Consider the following 20,214-nt stretch of genomic DNA (forward strand, 5'->3'; position numbering starts at 1 on the left):
GTGCAAAGTGGAAAGTGTAAGACATTGAAGTGACGGCGACTTATCGAGTGAACTGATCGACAGAATGAGAGCAAAAACTAGAAAGATGGAAAGATTTTTTAAAAAGAGGGAAAAAAGTGACAGAATTGGAGTGAAAGACAGGAGTCCTTAGGAGTGAGGGTGAAAAACAGGACTGAAGGAGGTGAAGAAAAACACACACGGTAGCAGCAGTCAATCAGAAAAGTGGCTCAGCTGCCTCCACTCGATTCGCTTCGCTTCCTGACAAGTTGCACACACACACACACACACACACACACACACACACACACACACACACACACACTGCAACACCCCATGGTACACAGGAACATGACCCAGCAGGCTTCTCTCTCTCTCTCTCTCTCTCTCTCTGTCCTGGGAAAGAAGGCATCGAGGCATTGGGCGCGCGGGTCCCCTCTGCGTGCGGCGGCCCCGGTGGCCTCAGGTCACGTGGTGCCGCGGTGCCGTGTGCGGCGCTCTGCTCCTGGGTTAAATGGAGCATCTCTGTGCCCCTGCCCTGGGAAGAGCCGGCCGGCACCAGATGAGCCCCAGCAAAGCCCCAAGCCCTGGAAATGGCATTAAGTGCTTCAGCCGTGGATTACCGAAATTTCACATTTTTAATGCAATGCACAAAAAAGAGAGATAGAGAGAGAGAGAGTGAGAGAGATCAGGGGAGGAGAGGCAGGGAGAAATAGCCTCGCTGGTGATGTTTATTTGTTTATTCATTTCCCTATTGTTTGTTAGAAAGTACCCACCCACCCCTCACTCTTTAACAGACTTTAGTTCTTAATTTATTTATTGAAGAGCAAGTGGTGGCATTTCATTTTTTTTCGTTAAAAGTGAGCTTCTTTAGGATGATGGAAAAATGCCGTAATCCCTGGCTCTGAGTCCATCACTGATGGAGAGGATGGAGAGAGGGAAAAAAAGGAGGATTCAGCTCTTTCCCCCCTCAATCCTTTTATTGATTTATTTGTTTGTATATTTGCAATCTGTACTTTTTGCGCTCGAGAAGCATTTGGCGGTGACGTAGGATGACTGGCATTTTCAGTGCAGCTAGTCTGTGACTGTACAGAGTATGCTTGTGAGGACAATTCCACTGCTAGTTAAGTTATATTATCTCCTGATGACTCACATAAGTGTGCATGGAAAGGGCTGCCCACTGCTCCTGGAGTGTATGTGTGCTCCTACTGTGCTCTCTGCTCTGTGTGTGTGTGTGTGTGTGTGTGTGTGTGTGTGTGTGTGTGTGTGTGTGTGTGTGTGTGTGTGTGTGTGTGTGTTTGAATGGGTGTACACTGTGTGTGCGGGTGTGTTGTACACTACCCCCGAATGGGTAAAATGCAGAGAACAAATTCCTTGTATATTGAAGTATACTTGACCATTTGAAATTATACTCTTTTATGAACTAGACTAGTTCTAAAAGGCGGCTTTTATCCATTTTGATATCAACCTGCAACAACACTTTTGTCAGATCAAAGGTTTTTACAATGTTTTATAAAGATGTTATGAATACTGGCTTCCGTGCATAAATCTGTCCCTGAAAGAAAGCTATATCTTGCTGTGTCATTTTAATGTAAAACATGTCATAACGAACCTTCATGTCTGAAAGAATCATCACATGAAGCATCACTGGACATAGATGGCATAGGTAGTTGAAAAGAGCATTCTTGATTACAGCTGACACCATTGGGAATAAACCTTTAAATACTGTAAGTCTAAATCTGATACTAAAACTGTAGAGGTGTGATGTCAGACACAGGTAGCCGTATTACTTTAATAGTGTCCTGAAATGTCACTGACGTTCTGTGTACAGCTCTATGTAGAGTGTGTGATGTGCGGTTGGATGTTAAACCGTGTGAGGTGGCAGTGAAAGCCACCGGCGTCTGTGCAGACTGTCTTTAATGGGAGCGGCTGCAGCCTGTGGCTATACCTCCAGGCACGGCAGAGGGGACGCCTGCTTTACCCAGCTCTGATGCTGGGAGTAGGGTGTGATGCACTGAATGTTGATGTGTGCGTGTGTGTGTGTGTGTGTGTGTGTGTGTGTGTGTGTGTGTTCTGTGAAGCTTGTGTGTCTGCGTCATGCTTAGGTCTGAGGCTGCATTCATGTTTGTTTATTTGCTGGAAGAGCAAATTGTTTTTTAACTCAACAGCATATTTTGTTTTGCGGAAGTGTATTCCACAGCCTGATGAAATGCATGTTTTATATGATATTGTGCATAATTGTAGATTTTGTTGAGATCTCTGGGCATGAGCGTGTGTGCAAACATGCATATTTAGAATTTTGGTGCAAGAGTATTTTCATATATATGTGCATATTTTAATGTCTTTGTGTGTGTGTGTGTGTGTGTGTGTGTGTGTGTGCATTCTGCAGAGATCTGTTTGCTGACGCGTGGCCGTAGGACAGCGAGTGTGCGAGCGGATACGTACTGCAGGCTGTACTCGTTATCGGTGGACAACTTCAACGAGGTGCTGGAAGAGTATCCCATGATGAGGAGAGCCTTCGAGACGGTAGCACTGGACCGGCTGGACCGCATCGGTGAGAAGAAAACACACACACACACACACACACACACACACACACACACACACACACACACACACACACACACACACACACAACACACACACACACACACACACACAGACTCAGGCATATACTGTACACACACACAGACTCAGGCACATATACACACATACACAGAAGTACACACACATTACAAACACACACACTCACTCACACACTTGCATTGACACACACACACACACATACACACACACACACATACACGAGAACACACATTAAAAATAGACATACAGTACACACACACACACATACAGACAGACAGACAGATGGGTGGACTGATGAATAGGATAAGTGAACGCATGGACACACAACTCACCTGTATACACTCATAAACGTACTGTATACAACTCATAAACACACAAAGATGCATACTGTACACATGGGCTCTTGCAGACACGCACATATAGGGCCTTTTTCAGCTTGAAGACAAGAGACAGCAACACATGCACTTTCACTCATGAGCTTATATGCACTCTGTCCCGGAGCGCTGTTTAAATCCCACACATTAGAACATTTCATGGGGCTTAGCGCCGCAGTGAAAGGGAGCACTGACATTGTGCATTGTGATCATGTGAAATAATGTGGGGAGGCAAGATGACACATCTAACAGACCTTTGGGGTGATCCTATGAGATTTATGCTGATGGCCATGTGCATATTCTATGCATATTCTATACTATCAGGGCATGTACGTATGTGAGTGTGCAAGGGGCTGAATGTGTGTTTGTACATCTGTAGGTGCCTGTGTGTGTTTATCTTTGATTCTATGTGGCGTTGTTTGTTTGTCTGCTTTGGGAGAGTCTTTGTTTGTGTGTTTCTGTATGTATGTATGTATGCGCGTGTGTGTATGTGCTTCTGTATGTGTATGTGTGGGTGTTGGTGGGTGGGTGTCATTGCTCATGTTTGTGAGTTTATGGATAAAAAGACATTTTTCTTGTCTGTGTGTGTGTAAGTGTGTGCTATGTGTGTCAGTTTGTGGGTTTATGTGCTGGTCAGAGAAAGCGTGTGTGTGTGTGTGTGTGTGTGTGTGTGTGTGCGTGTGTGTGTGTGTGTGTGCGTGTGTGTTTGTGCGTTTGTGTGTTTGTGTGTGTATGTGTGTGTGTGTGTGTCCCTAAGCTGCGGGGTTATAGAGCAGAAGTGTCAGATTAGCTCAGTGCTCTCTCCACTGTCCTCCTGTTAGGCCCACGCACATCTGGCATCACGGGTTATACCAGCACAGCAGCATCTATAATCAAGGAGTCACACACACACACACACACACACACACACTACACACACACACACACACACACACACACACACACACGCACACACACTACACTCACACACACACACACACACACACACACACACACACACACACACACACACACACACACACACAACACACACACACTCTGTAAGATATCAAGTCAAATGTATTAAATGTAATAATTGAGAACTACACAGTACAACACCAGATGCTTTGCACTCTGTTGTGTTCATTATTGCAGCCTTGTAGTATATTCATAGCCTATGTTCAGTGTGCTTTGAAATGTTGTAGTAATATTTTAATAATGAAAGATTGATTCTTGATGGATGATTTGTTTCTCTTTAATATGATACCTGTAGTTGTACCAGATATCACAGCACTCAGCTCTATTGATTTTTGTGTCTTACATATATAATTTATAAAACTGTCTCAGATCACTTACAAACACACACACACACACACACACACACACACACACACACACACACACACACACAATTGAACACAGTTGTTTTTTGAGGCGTGCATTTTATATATCAGAGGTTTTCATGATCACAAGAAAGACAGGAAGGCAGAGAGAGAAAAAACAGTACAATATGTGCCCAGTTCTGCATGCTGTTTGAATCTATGTGTGACTGCAAGATAGAGTGGGAGAGAGAGCAAGAGACAGAGGGCCAGATGTACGTACATTTGCGAACGTAGCGTTATCAGCGCCATGGACAAACCGCAGTGCTTTTCTCTGCCTTTCTCCGCCCATAAACGCAATTTACGAACGTCCACAACTGAATGGCAGCGCCAACAAGCACAGTTGAATGAAGTTAACTGATGACAACATTAAAAAGAATCACACGTTTAGCGATCATGAAATAATACCATACATGATAAGCAAGGAGATAATGAAGATCAGTAGTTCTACTCAAAATACTTTTCGTTTGAAAACGAAATAATTTTTCAACGTTCCGTTCCGAACGGTTCAGCTAGGCCTATGTTTAACGTTTTCATTCTTGCATGCGTTCCGCCACCAATATATCGGTCCTGAACCGGTTCGGAACGCAAAATATCGTTCGTTCTTAAAGTTCCGGCAGTGTTTGGCTGGCCTATCAAGTCTATTTTTGTGGACTTTACCTTAGAATAGACGTACTCATTATTTTCCCTTGATGTAGCCTATACCGTAGCTATGCCCAAAAATAATAAATCACAGGCGGCCTCCAAAAAACATTCAGATGGGCTATCCATCCCATAGCCTACAGACTTACTGTAGGCCTAACCTATGCCTATAAGTAATTTCTTATCAAAAATATTTCTGGATACGTGCTAAACTCCTTACCTGGTTGTAGCCTAAGTTTTATCCATATGGAGATCTTCAAAGGCTTGCGCTATAATTCCAACCCTGTTTATAAACAAACCTTTCTGTTGCTGACAAGGCCTATCTCAAATTTCCCGTTTAACTCTTCTACATAGAATAGGCTATAATTGCGCAAACATTTCAAATCCCGACTTTGAAACGACAGGCAAAATAGGCTATTACGCATAGGCTACAAACAATTTCCAAATCAGTTTCAGTAGCCTATGCTACGAGCTGGCCTAAGATCCGAAGTGGCAGACGGATAGGTTACATTACAACAGCAAGACAAAATATACACATTTGGACCAAAGGTTTTTTTTTTTTCAAACTGCAGAAATCTAATTATTAGGCTGTTATATAGAGAACGAAAAAAAAAACGTTATTAATAGAGATGCACCGATATGGAATTTTAGGGCCGATAACGATAACCGATATTTATTGGTTTGTTGTGGCCGATACCGATACGATAACCGATAATATTACTCTTGAAAAAAAATTGTGAAAAGTGATTTGGGGAAAGCATTTAATAAGCATAATTTTATTGCAGTAATTTTACCTACCACCAAATGATGGACAGAACTCATAATAGTCCTCAATAGTATGGCAGTCAACAACATAACAGTAGCCTAGCCCTACAGTATGTGTGGCTCCTTTAAGTGAACCTGACGTCAGTGAATTGCGAGTGAATGGCTAGAGAGTTTGAATCGTTTTCATTTAGGACTAAACGCTCATAAACGGCTCAGCTTGGAATAAGCTACAGTATAGCGACCAAATCAGAGTTTGTGAGGGAAACTTAGGTTTAGTTTCAACTGCGGGTAACTGAATAAAGCTGCAACTCCTCAGACTGTATCTTATGTCCGTCTACTCTGTTGCGCACAACCTGCTGCAGCAGAAATGAAAGGCGTTAGCCCCGAAGGTTTTAATAACTTATTATGATGACCTGTCTGGAACTGAAGAACGAATGGTTAGCATATTTCTAGGTAATAATACAAAACCCAAGCTAAAGTAATGCAAATATAATACTAAAACACAACTTAGAACTAGGCCTACTTATGTAGGCCTACTCGTCCCACTAACGAGTTTGTTTATTTGTTTCCCCGACCAGCGCGGTAAAGTGTAAACACACCAGCACAAGACGGCTCTAGATAGGGCTGAGCTCCGCTCTGTTAAGGTTAAATGGCGGATCATTCACGAGAGGATTTTGAGATGCACAGATTCCCAAATGAACGCATATCCACAGATTTTGTTAGAGTGGTGAAATACATTCACACCGCTGACATTATATTGAGGAAAAAGTATAGCCAACCAAGCTCAAGTAGGCTAGCTCAGTGTAGCCAGACGGACCTTACGTAGGCCTAAATTAGGACTTTAAAATATCGGCGCAAATTATCGGCCAGAATTCTGTTATCGGACCAATAATAATATTTTCATTTTTTCACTTATCGGCTAATAATATATCGGCCGCTGATATATCGTGCATCCCTAGTTATTAACCGGTTTTTTGGATTTCAGAATAACGTTTCTGTTCCAGAACAGTTGAAGACCATTTTGTTTTCGTTTCCGTTTCCGCTCCTCGTAAAATTCCGTTCGTTTTCGGTTTTCGTTTTCGTTCCTTGAACCGGTTCGGAGCCCTGTTCGTGCACGTAGAGATTGGTAAAATCTAGCAAGTAGGAAAGTTTAAGTGAATGACATGAAAGTGAAAGTAAGACATTCCAAAGGCCAACGAAAGTTAATGTTGCTTTTTATAGTACAAAGACTTACAAAACTGGTTCTCTAAATAGCGATTCTGTTGTCTTTGAAAGGTTCTCTTATTGACGCATTGAACTGCAATTTGGATTAACACCTGCTTTTACAAGGCGGAATTATTTAGGCGCAGAATAGACGTGCGCTTTCAGGAGCAGTCTTTGTACATACCGCGGCAGGGCCGGAGCTTGAGGGGGTGCGGCACCCCCGCAGGGGCCCCTCCCCCACCTCCGGGTAAGGTGGGACGGGCCTCTCCCACGGCACAAGGCCGGAGGAGCTAAGATCATGCAAACGGTTTCTTTTCAATCACTTTCATCAGAGTGGGACATATTAGGCTTATAGGTTGCCCCAGTCAGGACGAGTTATGACTCACGGTTGCTGAAAAGTTTTGAGATTTACTTTGATGATTTAGTAGGTGTAAAATATTGAATAAAATGTTCTGCTGTATGACTGGCTTTATTTTAACTCTCATATTGAACTTTACGACGTGCAAATTTACAAAATTGGATCAACGATATTGTCTCCTACAGGCGTCAATGAGAGAACACTTACACTTACATGATTTTGGTTACGATTTTCTAATTGGAGTAAGTCTTTGTGACAACACGTCATGATACATTTGATAATTAATCGTTGTTTTGGTATGAAGCATCTTTTACGTAGCCTAATGAATGCGCTCTAGAAAGTGAAAGTAGCCTAACCTAGGCCTATATGCGCTCTGTGTCTGAGCTGTCTGTGCACGTCCGCAATTGATTACGTTCCTCAAATGGAGAACACATCAATCCCATGGTATTTTTTGCCCTAAAATGTATGAAACATGCAAGTTCTAAATCCCGCAGGTAGCCACGTTACATCTCCGTTTCATATTTGTCTAGGCTAGGCCTACTAGCCTACAATAAATTCCCCTCCCATCTTTTTATGCTAAACACCCACTTTCCCCTGGATCCTCCCATGAATGAATATGCATGACATTAAAAACGCAATCTGCCACTTTCAGCTCCCGCGACAGGCAGTTTGCACTTTTACATCATTGCGGCCTGTTTGTACATACTGTACCTCGCAATGATTTTACACGCATGTTGCGAAACAAATACGCCTGAAGTGGGCGCAAAAGCGTTAGTACATCTGGCCCAGAGAGAGAGAGAAAGAGAGAGAGAGAGAGAGAGAGAGAGAGAGAGAGAGAGAGAGAAAGAGAGTCTGTTTCTATGTGTGTGTGTGTGTGTTTGTGTGTGTGTGTGTGTGTCTGAGGGGGTGGGAGGAGTGGGGGTGATAAAGTCAAGGTCTCAGTTATGGCCATTTAGTGTGGCGTGTGAAATGCTGTGATGTTGGACTTAAATCATGCGCAGGATTTGGGTCATCCCACAGCCCAGATTGCAGCAATCATAATTTCTCCATTATTATATTTATTTTTCATGTGCTCAAAACTAATCTTTTCCTGGTATTTTCCACCTCATGTTCATTTTTTTCAGTTATAGGCCCAAATTCATGTATTGTTCTTTTTGATTTCCTGTCTTGTCTCTGGCTGTTTGTGTATGTGGGGTGTGAATGTGGAGCACTGGTGAGTGTGTGTGTATGTGTGTGTGTGTGTGTGTATGCGTGTGTGTGTGTGTGTGTGTGTGTTTGTGTGCACATGTGCCTTTGAACGCAGTTGTCTTTGTTGTTGTGTGTTTTTGCCCTTCCTTGCACTGTCACATAACACAGCATTTAGCATGAGCCACAGGTTGCTAGGTGCCCACACACACACCCACGGAAACAAGCATCCAGAAAGGACCCAGTCACAACAACATGCAGGACTACACTGGCTAAAGAGACTTAGAGCCCCACTGGCCCTGATAGACTTCAGCTGTGTGATTTCACTGGGGCAAAAAGAACATGGAACAGCTTCCTCGGTAATACCTGATTACATATACCTTTGGACCGTGGAAGAAATGACAATAGCAACACAAGGTTATGAAGTTAAATAAGTTTGGTACCGGTATATTCATGTTTTCAATAATGCTCATTAATTGTTGTCTCTTCAGAGCTAAATTGTGTATTATTAAAGATCTGTTAGATATAATAATATAAAAATGTCTATATAGAATTAAATATTAAGGGGATCACATTTGTTCAACTCTTTTGATAGAGGGCAAAAAAGCAGTTGAAAATGATTGTCTGGATGTGAGTCAAATAAATAAATGTTTATCTATTGAAGCATTTGATGAGAAGCACTCTAGGGTAGTATTTGCAGAGGTCTGCTTCAGGCACAGAGGGATCTCCCAATCAGTGATGCAGATGATCAGGATGAAAGCTGCTGCTGATTACAGTAACTAACTGCAGATGACCACTCACCTTTATTCCCCTATACTCTTGTGTGTGTGTGTGCGTGTGTGTCTGTGTGTGTCTGTGTGTGTCAGTGTGTGTGTGTGTGTGTGTGTGTGTGTGTGTCAGTGTGTCAGTGTGTGTGTGTGTGGGGGGGTCCTGCTCAATGTGCTGGTTAACAGAGCTATGCTCCACTAATTAATTAGAGTGTTAATGGAGCTGATGTGTGGGGTGACATAAAGCGCTTTCAGATATAACCTCCGGAGTACATGCGGAGGTTTGTCAAACGGAGGTCCTACCCTTCGGATGATTCAGATATGATGCTAACCTGCGGACCTAATACTGACCTTATACGGACGTATGTGTGAACGACATACACGCACATTACAGAATCTCCGTGTGGTTGTCGATTGAGGGGTGGGGGCTTAGAGTTCACAAGATGCGAGATATATGACGCAGAATATATGCGGCCGCTGCCTGTCACAGCTGCTTTTTGTTTACAAAGTGTAGCCTATGTATTATAGGCTAAAGAAGAGAAATATATTGTGCGTAGGTTAATACTTGAAGTAGGATAGTCACGTAAGTGCGCACATACAGTATTTGTATGTGTGCTTCGAGTAAACACATTTATCTGTTTTCAACGTAATGCAGGCGGGGAACATATTTTTGACCATGGGTGCTGAATAACAAAATAATGGATGTCCCACGATTTCTCCCCTAGCATGATATGATTTGAATTTAGACAGCTACGCCATTTCAACGCGGTGTATGAGTAGGCCTAAGAGCGAGAAGTTTTATAATGCCCTTGCCACTCCGACTCATCAATAAAAACTGCGTGCACACACACCAGACCAGCACTTGACTTTACATCATTAAACTATTTCAGTATATTGCTTTTCTGATTGTCAAAACCACACCTAACTTATGGCGTCTCCACTCCACAGCAAAAGTGTCCTAACCACGTTACAGCTGTTTCTATCTGAGCGACTCCAATAGTGAGAGGATTTCAGTGTCATATTTCGGTGGCACTAGCTATAAGCTGTCGTGGAACTCGAGATGACATGTCTACTGATAGGCAACAGGTCTCACCAACACGAAATTCTAATTGCAAAAGATGCATCCTACCTCATCTGTTGTACTGTAGTTATTCGAAATTGGGCTTTTCACAATCCAACGATATATCCAAAGTGCGAACTAGCTGGTGATGGGTCTATGAAAACTGCCAGTATGCTATGCATGCTACACGGAGTTCTGACAGGGCTGTGCATGGCCTAATAAACAGGCAAGATATAACCCACGATCGCCATGGTTTCGTTGTCAATTCGTGTTTGTGGTAATAATGACAGCAACAATAAAACCATCTGTATCTTACGATCTTCATCATTCTTGACAGATCACCAGCCTCCTCTGGATGGTCATATGCATAATTAGCCTATAGCCTACCTTTAGTTTTCATTTAATTTTAAACACGAATCTACTGTCTTTACTGCCGGGAGAGAAAAAAATCCTGTATTCTTTTCTGTAGCCTAATTCTGCCTAAGGCTATCAATGAACAGAAAACGGTGTTGGCTAACAATTTATTAAATACTCCTGTTATTGTCGTCAACGACGTCGCTGTAGGCTACTGCCTTTTCAGCGCCTTCTGCTTATGATGATTCAGTCTTTTGAATTTGTTTGGCCTTGCCATGCAGTTGTAGGCTACAACGTGCCATTCCCTTCATGTGTTTTATCAAAATGTTGTATGCCCTCATGGACAGTAGCTCCGTGATGTCTGCATCTTTCCATGTCGGAGATTTTCTGGACAGCACTATGCCACTCCATCATAACACTGGCATTTAAGTCAGATTTAACCACATGGACGCACGAAAGAAACGTCACCAACACGCCCTCTCACTAAGTGTGAATTTTAACCGCATGTTCTACGCCTCGTTCAGACACAGCACATTTACATAATGTCCGGAGGAAATACTAGGTCGGGGGTAGTATAAACACCGGGTGAATTCGGACTTCCATATGACCGGTTATGTCGTTCAGATATACGGCCCCACCGTTTAACATCGGCAGAACCTCCGGTCTTACACGTATGTCTGAAAGCGCTTAGTGACACACAGTGAGAGAGAGATAGAGAGAGAGAGAGAGAGTGTGTGTGTGTGTGTGTGTGTGTGTGAGAGTGAGTGCTGGGTCACAGCAGGACAGCTTCTAATCTCTGCCTCTCATATCTAAAATGGGGAGATTGATTTGAGCCTAATAACATTAGGAGAGAGCAGAGGAAGGCACGCAGGTGTGCCCTCACACAGCCCTGGCTCTGGAGCTATGTGAGTGTGTGTGTGAGTCATTGTTTGGAATGTGTGTGTGTGTGAGTCAAACACTGAGTTCAAATGCTGAGTTCCAAACAATGCTGGTCTAAGCAATCTGAGGCACTACATTCCAAGGGGATCCATGTCAGTAATTTAGCAATGTAATAGCTCATGTTTTGTAAACTGTATTAAACATATGTAGTGCATCTAGCAGATTTTATAGCAAACTGTAAATCAAATTTAGTCAAACGGCACTACAAAATGGCCAGTGCTCTGAATTGCATGCTACTTCAGTAATACTGCAGGAGAAAGGCTAAAGGCATCACCACAGTGAGTCACCATGGCTCTGTGTGTGTTTGTATACGTTTATGCCTGCATGCTTGCTTGTGTGTGTGTGTGTGTGTGTGTGCGCGGGTGTGTGTGGAGAGGGGGGGGGGGTGTCACTGATAATGCTGGAATGTATTGTTTTTGTCTTTATTCTATAGGGGTGTGTGTATACTTCTGTGATGCATATGTGTGTGTGTGTGTGTGTGTCTGTGTTTAATTAAATCTAATGGCTCAGTAGTGTGTTGTGACTTTTGACCTGAGCTGCCATATCCTCCTGTGTGCACCAGCTGTGTAGTGTGTGTGTGTGTGTGTGTGTGTGTGTGTGTGTGTGTGTGTGTAATGTTCTGCAGTCTCCCCCTGTCTGGTCCAGCTGTGGCAGCTTGGCAGACAGAAGGCCCGGTAGAGGTGTGCTCCTCTCACAGTGTGATACACTTCCTCCTCTCTCTCCCTCCTGCTATCTTCCTTCTTTCTCTCTCTCTCTCTCCTGATATCTTCCTTCTTTCTCTCTCTCTCTCTTACTTTTTGTCTCTCTCTCTTCACTCGTCCTCTCTGTAACTTCACTCTATGGGCTCTATCTTCCACCCCAGCGCAATTGACTTGTATACTCGCGCTTTTGTCTTTCCTTATTTTGCAGTCAGCGCATATTGGAATTTTCCCTCCACAGGTACATGTGGAGGGAAAATTCCAATATGCAATATCCAATGTGCACTGGTAAATAATCTACCAGTGCTTTTTCAAAGTTCTCCATGTCTCGTTTTAAATGTCAAGGCCCTCGGAAGTCTACCAATGAAGTATGGAGCTACTTTGAAAGTACTTTGCCTCGTAAATGGTGTAAAACAGTGATTTATTTGCAAGGCTAGGCCGATGCCCGAGGCACCACAACGAAACACTGCTGGTAGCATTGGCTAACTAGCGCCAGATTTCTGAGTGCAGGGGACAAGCTGAGGTGAGCTACTGTATGAGACATACGTTCACACTCGGTATCATGTTTCAAGACACTTTAGGTCAAAATCACACCGGAATTAACCTTTAACACCAGCCTATAAGCATTATTCCAGCTGCGTTAAGGTTTTGACAAGCACCACAATTTTGCCTACCTTGTTGTAGCCCTTCTGAAATAACTCCAAGCTTTGCTATGTTCCCTCCATCCTTTCGTTGTTTTCAAAAAATGTTTTATATCCATGACGGCCTTGAAGTCTTGAGTTTGTTAATTAGCTTAAATCAGCTTATTATGTGCTGTTAACCAGCAACCATAGATAGTAAAAGAATGCAGAAAGTAGCCATGGCTACAATTTCTGTAGTTGCTGCGTCCATTCATTGTTATTCTCTCTCCTGCTCAAACAAAAGTTGTGCGTGCATTAAGTTGATGATAACGTGTTTACAAACTCTACTTTACATAAAATATTGTGAATAGCCTACTGTCATGCAGTTAATGGGATACTGTGCAGAGTTGGAAAGTTAGGTCAACTTGGAAACTGTTTCTCTTGTTGAGTTGCCTGATGGTAAGGTACAGCCATGGCTTACACCTGCAGGAGCGCTTGCTTGGGCGCCTGTGTTGCGCAATGCACTTTGCTCCTCATCTATACGACGCAGTTCCCATTTCTCCAAACCATACATAATTACAAGGACAAATATTGCTACACGAGGGAAATCAGTGAGGTGTCCGATGTAAAAAAAAATAGGTATAAATCTAGCATACACATTTCCACGAATCACGGATGTGTTGATGACATAAATTAGGAAATATTAGAGGACTTAATGAGACGTGATGTTGAACTGCATGCCGATGCCATTTAACCCAAATGCCCCAGCAGCAGCACGAGAGAGGAGAGCTTATCTGACAGAAGATCTGCATTGTCTATAGTGAGGTAATGTTAGATTACATTGCAAAAATATCACCATGCATTCATAACCTCGTGACTCAGTGAGAGTGATCCCAAAACATCGGAAAGTGACATTTCTGTATTACATTTTGTCAAGAGGAAAAATCAATAGCAAAATGTTCCCAACTGACTATAGCGCTGTGAACCGTTTCTGGCTGCTTCTGGCAATTCCACCATCATAATAGCAATCCGCTATGGAAAAAGCGTGCCTGTTGTTAAAGGGAATGTGAGATGACGCTCTGATTGGTTTATTGCACTTACACACCAATGAGTAATGTAGCTACTACAGACCACCCCATTTTAGATTTGCTTCAGGCGCAACAGTCATCATCCCGCCGGTAAAATAGAAACAGCGTCCAAGATCCGCCCACAAAATGATTTGTGCAAAGTCAATTGCGCTAAAGTGCAAGATAGAGCCCTATATGTATTCATGTCTCTTCCCCCTCCCCTCCTTCACTTTAACAAAATTGCCAACAGTTCATGTACAAATGCATTCATGAGTGTCTCTATTTGTATGTGTCTGCGATTCATAGATGTGATGTTGTGTATGTGTGTATTTGTGTGTGTGAAGGGTGTATGTGTGTGTGTGTGTGTGTGTATGTGTATGTTTGTATGAGTGTGTGAAGGGTGTGTGTGTGTGTGGGGGGGGGGGTGTGTGTGTGTATGTATGTGTATGTGTATGTGTATGTTTGTATGGTGTGTGTGTGTGTGTGTGTGTGTGTGTGTATGTGTGTGTGTGTGTGTGTGTGTGTGTGTGTCCGCTTGTCCTGTCCGCAGCTCCAGTCAGAGCTGGGTACACAGTACACACTCCGGGGCCTTAACTGCTGCCAGGCACCACACCCTGCAGAGGCCGTCCACCTCTCCCCTCTCCCCACTCCCCTCTCCTTCCCTCCCTCCTGTCCTCTCCTTCCCTCCCCACTCCTCTCTCCTTCCCTCTCCCCACTCCTCTCTCCTTCCCTCTCCCCACTCCCCTCTCCTTCCCTCCCCACTCCCCTCTCCTTCCCTCTCCCCACTCCCCTCTCCTTCCCTCCCTCCTGTCCTCTCCCCACTCCCCTCTCCTTCCCTCCCTCCTGTCCTCTCCTTCCCTCCCTCCTGTCCTCTCCTTCCCTCTCTCCTCTCCTCTCCTGTTCTTCCCTCTCCTTTCCCCTCCTCTCCTATCCTGTCCTCTCCTATCCTTTCCTACTCCTCCCCTCCCCTCTCCTCCCCTCATCTTCTCCCCTCTCTCATCCTCCCCTCTCCTCTCCCCTCCCCTCTCCTCTCCTCCTCTCTTCTCCTCTCCCCTCCCCTCTCCCCTTCCTCCCCTTCCTCTCCTCCTCTCCCCTTCCTCTCCTCCCCTCTCCTCTCCTCCCCTCTCCTCTCCTCTCCTCTCCCCTTCCTCTCCTCCCTTCTCCTCTCCTCCTCTCTCCTCTCCTCTATTCCCCCTCACTCCCTCTTCTCTGCTCTATCCCTGTCTGTTTTTCCTTTTTTAACAGTCAAGCCCTCACCTCTGATTCCTACTGTGCACATCTGTATATTTGCATGTTGTTTTTTTTTTTTTTTTTTTTTTTTAAACTTGCGACTGTTTGTGTAAATGAGTTTAAAAATATGGATGTGTTTGTGTGTGTGTGTGTGTGTGTGTGTGTGTGTGTGTGTGAGAGAGCATACTTCTCCCAAGAAGGTGGACTTTTGCACATTTGTGTTAAACACCAAGGACATTAACCATCCATACTATACAGTCAGAAAATAATCTTCCATCCACCCGATTGCAAATGCAGATGTGTGTGCAAATGTATGCTTTGTTCTGAGTGTTGTGTGTATATACCCCTAGTCAGCAACTTACCCATAAGCAATTCAGTGCATTAAATAGTGAAACTATAATACTGCACATGCAGTATAAAAAGCAAGTCTACACATTCGTTTTAAGAGTACGTATGTATTTGTAAGTGTCTGCGAGAGTGCATGCATCTGTGTGTGTGTATATGTGTGTGAATGTTTATATGTGTGTTTTCTTTGTGTATGTGTGTGTGTTCTCTTTGTGTGTGTGTGTGTGTGTGTGTGTGTGTGTGTGTGTGTGTGTGTGTGTGTGTGCATGTGTAGGTGTGCATGGTGCATGAGAGTGGTTGTTAAGGCTAAGAGAACACACACACACACATACACACACAATAAATCAAAGCATAGTCTGTGGGAAGAGCGGCCTTGATCACAGGCTCAGCACCTCTCTTTAATATTCTCAGCTCTGCCTCAGGCCACGCAGACACCTTTTGTTTGACCTAATATGTTCCCTACTCACACACACCACCATACACATGTGGCTGCCATGCTTGGGAACCCTGTGTGTATCCATTGGTTGGTTGGTTGGTTGGAGTGTGTGTGTGTGTGTGTGTGTGTGTGTGTGTGTGTGTGTGTGTGTGTGTGTGTGTGTGTGTGTGTGTGTGTGTGTGTGTGAGTGTCTGTGTTTGTGTGTGTATGTATGTGGGCATGTGTCCATAATGAACACATGCATATCCAACAGAATATGTGCATACAAATATTGCATATCTAAGGTTAAGACAACTTCACAGCCATTACCGTATTGTCAGATTATGCTATTTTATGTTATGATGTGATTGCCACCACTTTTAATTTTGTAAAAATTATTTTTGCCACTGATGTCGCAGACTTCACTGGAGTGATGCCATAGCTTCCTTTGGAGCCGATTTGTCTGCTTGTATAAACCAGCCCCTGTCTTGCATCAGTGCCTGGCCGCTCTTTAAAACTCAGGATCAATTACTTCGCAACCATTTAACATTCATTGAAGTCACAAAAAGCGTGTATGTGTGTGTGTGTGTGTGTGTGTGTGTGTTTGTGTGTGTGTGTGTGTGTGTGTTTCTGTATGTGATTGTGTTTCTGACATGTCTATGTCTTCATCACCTTTCCTTCCAGGCAAGAAAAACTCTGTCCTTCAGCACAAGGTGCAGCACGACCTCAGCTCGGGCGCCTTCAACTATCATGAGAACGAGATCATCCAGCAGATCGTGCAGCACGACCGCGACATGGCCCACTGCGCCCACCTCATGCAGGGCACGTCCGGCGTCGCCTCTGCCAACCCCCCGTCCCCGACGCCGGTCATCTGGGCCCCGCTCATCCAGGCTCCCCTGCAGGCAGCGGCAGCTACTACGTCAGTGGCGCTGGCACTGACGCACCACCCGCACCTCCCCGGCGCCCTGTTCCGGCCTCCGCCGCTGTCCGTGCTGGGCTCGGCCAAGGAGCAGTCGGCCCGCTTCAAGCGGCTGCACACCATGGTGCCCACCGCGTCCATCACCTCAGCCTCGGGGACGGGCAACTCGGCGGGGAACTCGCCGTGCATCACGCCGCCGCCGAGGACGCCAGCAGCAGCGGCACCGCCGCCGCACCCTTCTGGGGCCGACACGCCTCTGCTGGCCACCTTCCGGGCGCATCACATGACCTCGGGGCCGGGGCCGGACATCGGCGCGTCGGGAGGAGTCGGTGTTGGTGGTGTGGTTGAAGCCTCAGGTGCAGCATCAGGGGCATCAGGACAGCAGGGGTCATCTTCCAGCACCGCCCAGACGGTCCACGATGCCCACGGGGGGTCATCCAGTGTGGGCTCGGGCGGCGGCAGTGGCGTTGGTGGCGGGGCCTCATGCAGAGGCTACTCGGGGGCTTCGGCGTTCCCCTTTGGACCCTTCTCCTCGTCTGGATCTCCGTCGTCCAGCACCGCTCAGCTCCACCATCCCCCACCCTGCCAGCAGCAGCCGCAGCCGCAGCCGCGGCCAGCCCCCAGCAGCACCCCTCCGCTCAGCACCGGCCTCTTCCAGCAGGCGGGGGCCACAGGCGGTGCGGTCGGGGGAGTGGGGGTCAGGCTGGGCATGGGCACTGGGGTCGGGGAAGCAGTCGGTGGGGCGATGGGCGCGTCTTCCAGTTCACACTTTGGGGGTGGCGGTGGGTCCACAGGTGTGGTATCAACAGGTATGGGAGCGACAGGTGGAGGTGCTTTTGTCTCCTGCTCATCTAAGGGCAGCCCCCTGTCGTCCGGCTCGTCCAGTCACCCCTCCAGTAGCGGGGGTAGCAGCAGCAGTGTCCTCATCACCCACCACTCATCCATGGCCATGACCCCAACTCCAACTCCACCCAAACCTGCACAGATAGGCTATAAGCAACAGCAGCCACAGCAACAGCAGCAGCAGCAGCCACAGCCGTTTCAGCAGCCGCAGCAGCAGCATTTCTCAGGTGGATGCAGGACTTCCAGCGGCCTCAACCTCTACCACACGCCATCCCCCGGTTCGCCCTCCTCGGGGGGGAGTCAGGGAGGTGCCGGGAGCGGCGCTGCCGCTGCTGATGGCTCTCCACACTCCTCCTCCTCCACCTCCTCCCTGAGGCTCACTCATCAGCACAGCCTGGGCTCCTCCACCACCTCCGCCACCATCACCCCGCAGTCGTCATCGTCCGCCCTGCCGATGGGCTTCCTGCCGCTGTGCGAGCGCTCGGCGCTGGCCGCGTTGGCCCAGTACGGCTCGGCCAACGCTTCGCCCTGCCTGACGCCGCTGGCGCCCAGCCCCACCGGCCAGAGCCCCGTCACGGGACGGACTTTCCACTTCAGCGACCCGTCCAGCGCGCACGGCTCCCGCACGTCGCTCTTCACGCCGCCACTGCCGCCGTGCCCGGGGCCCCTGCCCGGGGGGCACTCGGTGGCGGCGGGGACGGTGGGCACGGTCGGCATGGCAACGGCGTCAGTGGCGGGGGCTGGGGCAGGCCTGGTAGCGGCCGTGGCAGCCGGCAGGGAGTCTCCGCTGAGCCGCTTCTCGGAGGAGGTGAGACTGCTGTCGGGCTCGTACTCCTCGCTGGGTCCGGAGGTGCCGCAGGGTCCGGCGGCGGTGACCACGCACTCTCCTCCGCCTCTGCCGCGTGCCGACACAACGGTCTTCTGCCGTTCGCCCTACTCCTCGCTGAGTTCTGAGGTGGCGCAGGGTCCGGCAGCGATGGCGACGACACACTCGCCTCTGCCGCGTACCGACACAACGGCCTACTGCGGCTCGCCCCACTCTTTGCTGGGTCCGGAGGTGGCGCAGGTTCCACCGGCGGTGACCACACACTCGCCTCCACCTCTGCCGCGCGCTGAGGCAACGGCCTACTGCCGCTCGCCCTTCTCCTCGCCCACGCTGGTGCCCCGACCCTGCATCTCGCCAGCCGGCCGCGTGACACCGCCCTCGCAGGCGGGAGGGCCGCCGGGAGGTGGGGGAGGGGGACCCCTGATCCAGACTCGCTCCTTGGGGGCGTCCTCCCCTGCGCTTCCACCCCGCCGGGACTCGGCCGCGGGGCCCCCTGAGTTTGAACCTCCCCGCTCCAAACTCCCCTCCAACTTGTGAGGTTTCCAATCACACCCTCCTGTCCCATCCCAGACTCTCTGCAAAAACAAGACAAAACAAAAACAAAACAAAAAAAACAACCATGATTAACGATTAACAATCTTCCTGTGTGATGGTTTTATTTACCCTTGGTAGTCTACACCGTGTTCTACACTTAACTCTTATTTTAATTTCAATTTTAATATCTTAACTGTGATTTACAATTTAAAAACAAAACAAAAAGATTATGGCTCAACCAGATATCTTAGATATCTATATCACTCCCTGTTTTGATTTGCTTTATCATTTACCTTGCTTTTTTTTATTCATAAACATATATGTATCAATATATATATTTAAAGATATGTTAATCTCTTAATAGGAGGGTGTGATGGTACACAAGTTAAGGAGGACTCTTGTTTATTTTTAATTAACTATGCCAAAATCATTTGGATGGGATCTGGTTTAACGGTGTGATGGACATCATGGCAGCGTGTTCGGCAGGAGCCTATGCATTCAAACCTGCATGTCAACAAAAAAACTCTTTTCAGTGTGTTGCCGCTTATGAGAAACTGAACCTACCTTTTTAAGGATTCCAAAACAAAAGAACAGAAAAAAACGAAACAAAATGACTTGCTTGGACAAAGAGCAAATCTCTATCAATCCACACAGGATCACATATTGTTGACCCTTAAATGTATCCAATTAGATTGTACTCAACTGTATCCACTGTATACTCTTTTTTGCAAAACCTTCCATGGTCAAGAAGAGATTTTAGGAAACCAAAAAAGAAAAACACTATTTCCTCTGGAGTGACCAGCCGGCTTCCTCTCGGCCAGAGTGTTTGATATTTTCTACTGTTGAACTGAAGTACTGAGGGAGAATGGGGGGTGGGAGGGGGATTTCTGTGTGTGAGACCAAGGCAGCAATCAGAGAGAGAGAGAGAGAGAGAGAGTGTGTTTGTGTGTGTTTGAGTCGTTTGGTCACACAGATTCTTCAACAGCGTCTGAACGAATTCACTTTGTCTTCCAAGTTCATATGGCAAGCGACGGATGATAAGGACCGCAGTGTCCTGCAGTCTCTCTGTGTGTGTGTGTGTGTGTGTGTGTGTGTGTGTGTGTGTGTGTTTTTGTGTGTGTGTGTGTGT

General features: G+C 46.4%; 1 protein-coding gene across 1 annotated transcript in view; it reads left to right on the top strand.

Annotated features, from left to right (window-relative positions):
• Positions 1 to 19,088, top strand: part of hcn4 (hyperpolarization activated cyclic nucleotide-gated potassium channel 4) — a 96,897-nt gene extending 77,809 nt beyond the window's left edge. Inside the window, exons 7-10 of the mRNA XM_076286598.1 lie at positions 2,387 to 2,551; positions 16,648 to 17,067; positions 17,098 to 18,405; positions 18,487 to 19,088. Of these exons, the coding sequence (XP_076142713.1) occupies positions 2,387 to 2,551; positions 16,648 to 17,067; positions 17,098 to 18,405; positions 18,487 to 19,088 (2,495 nt within the window). The remainder of the gene's footprint in view (positions 1 to 2,386; positions 2,552 to 16,647; positions 17,068 to 17,097; positions 18,406 to 18,486) is intronic.
• Positions 19,089 to 20,214: the final 1,126 nt, after the last annotated feature.

The sequence above is a fragment of the Alosa pseudoharengus genome, unplaced genomic scaffold (genome assembly GCF_046254945.1).
Source record: "Alosa pseudoharengus isolate Yale_2024_CS ecotype anadromous, Long Island Sound unplaced genomic scaffold, YU_APseudo_1.1 YU_APseudo_1.1_scf_16, whole genome shotgun sequence".
Lineage (NCBI taxonomy): Eukaryota > Metazoa > Chordata > Actinopteri > Clupeiformes > Clupeidae > Alosa > Alosa pseudoharengus.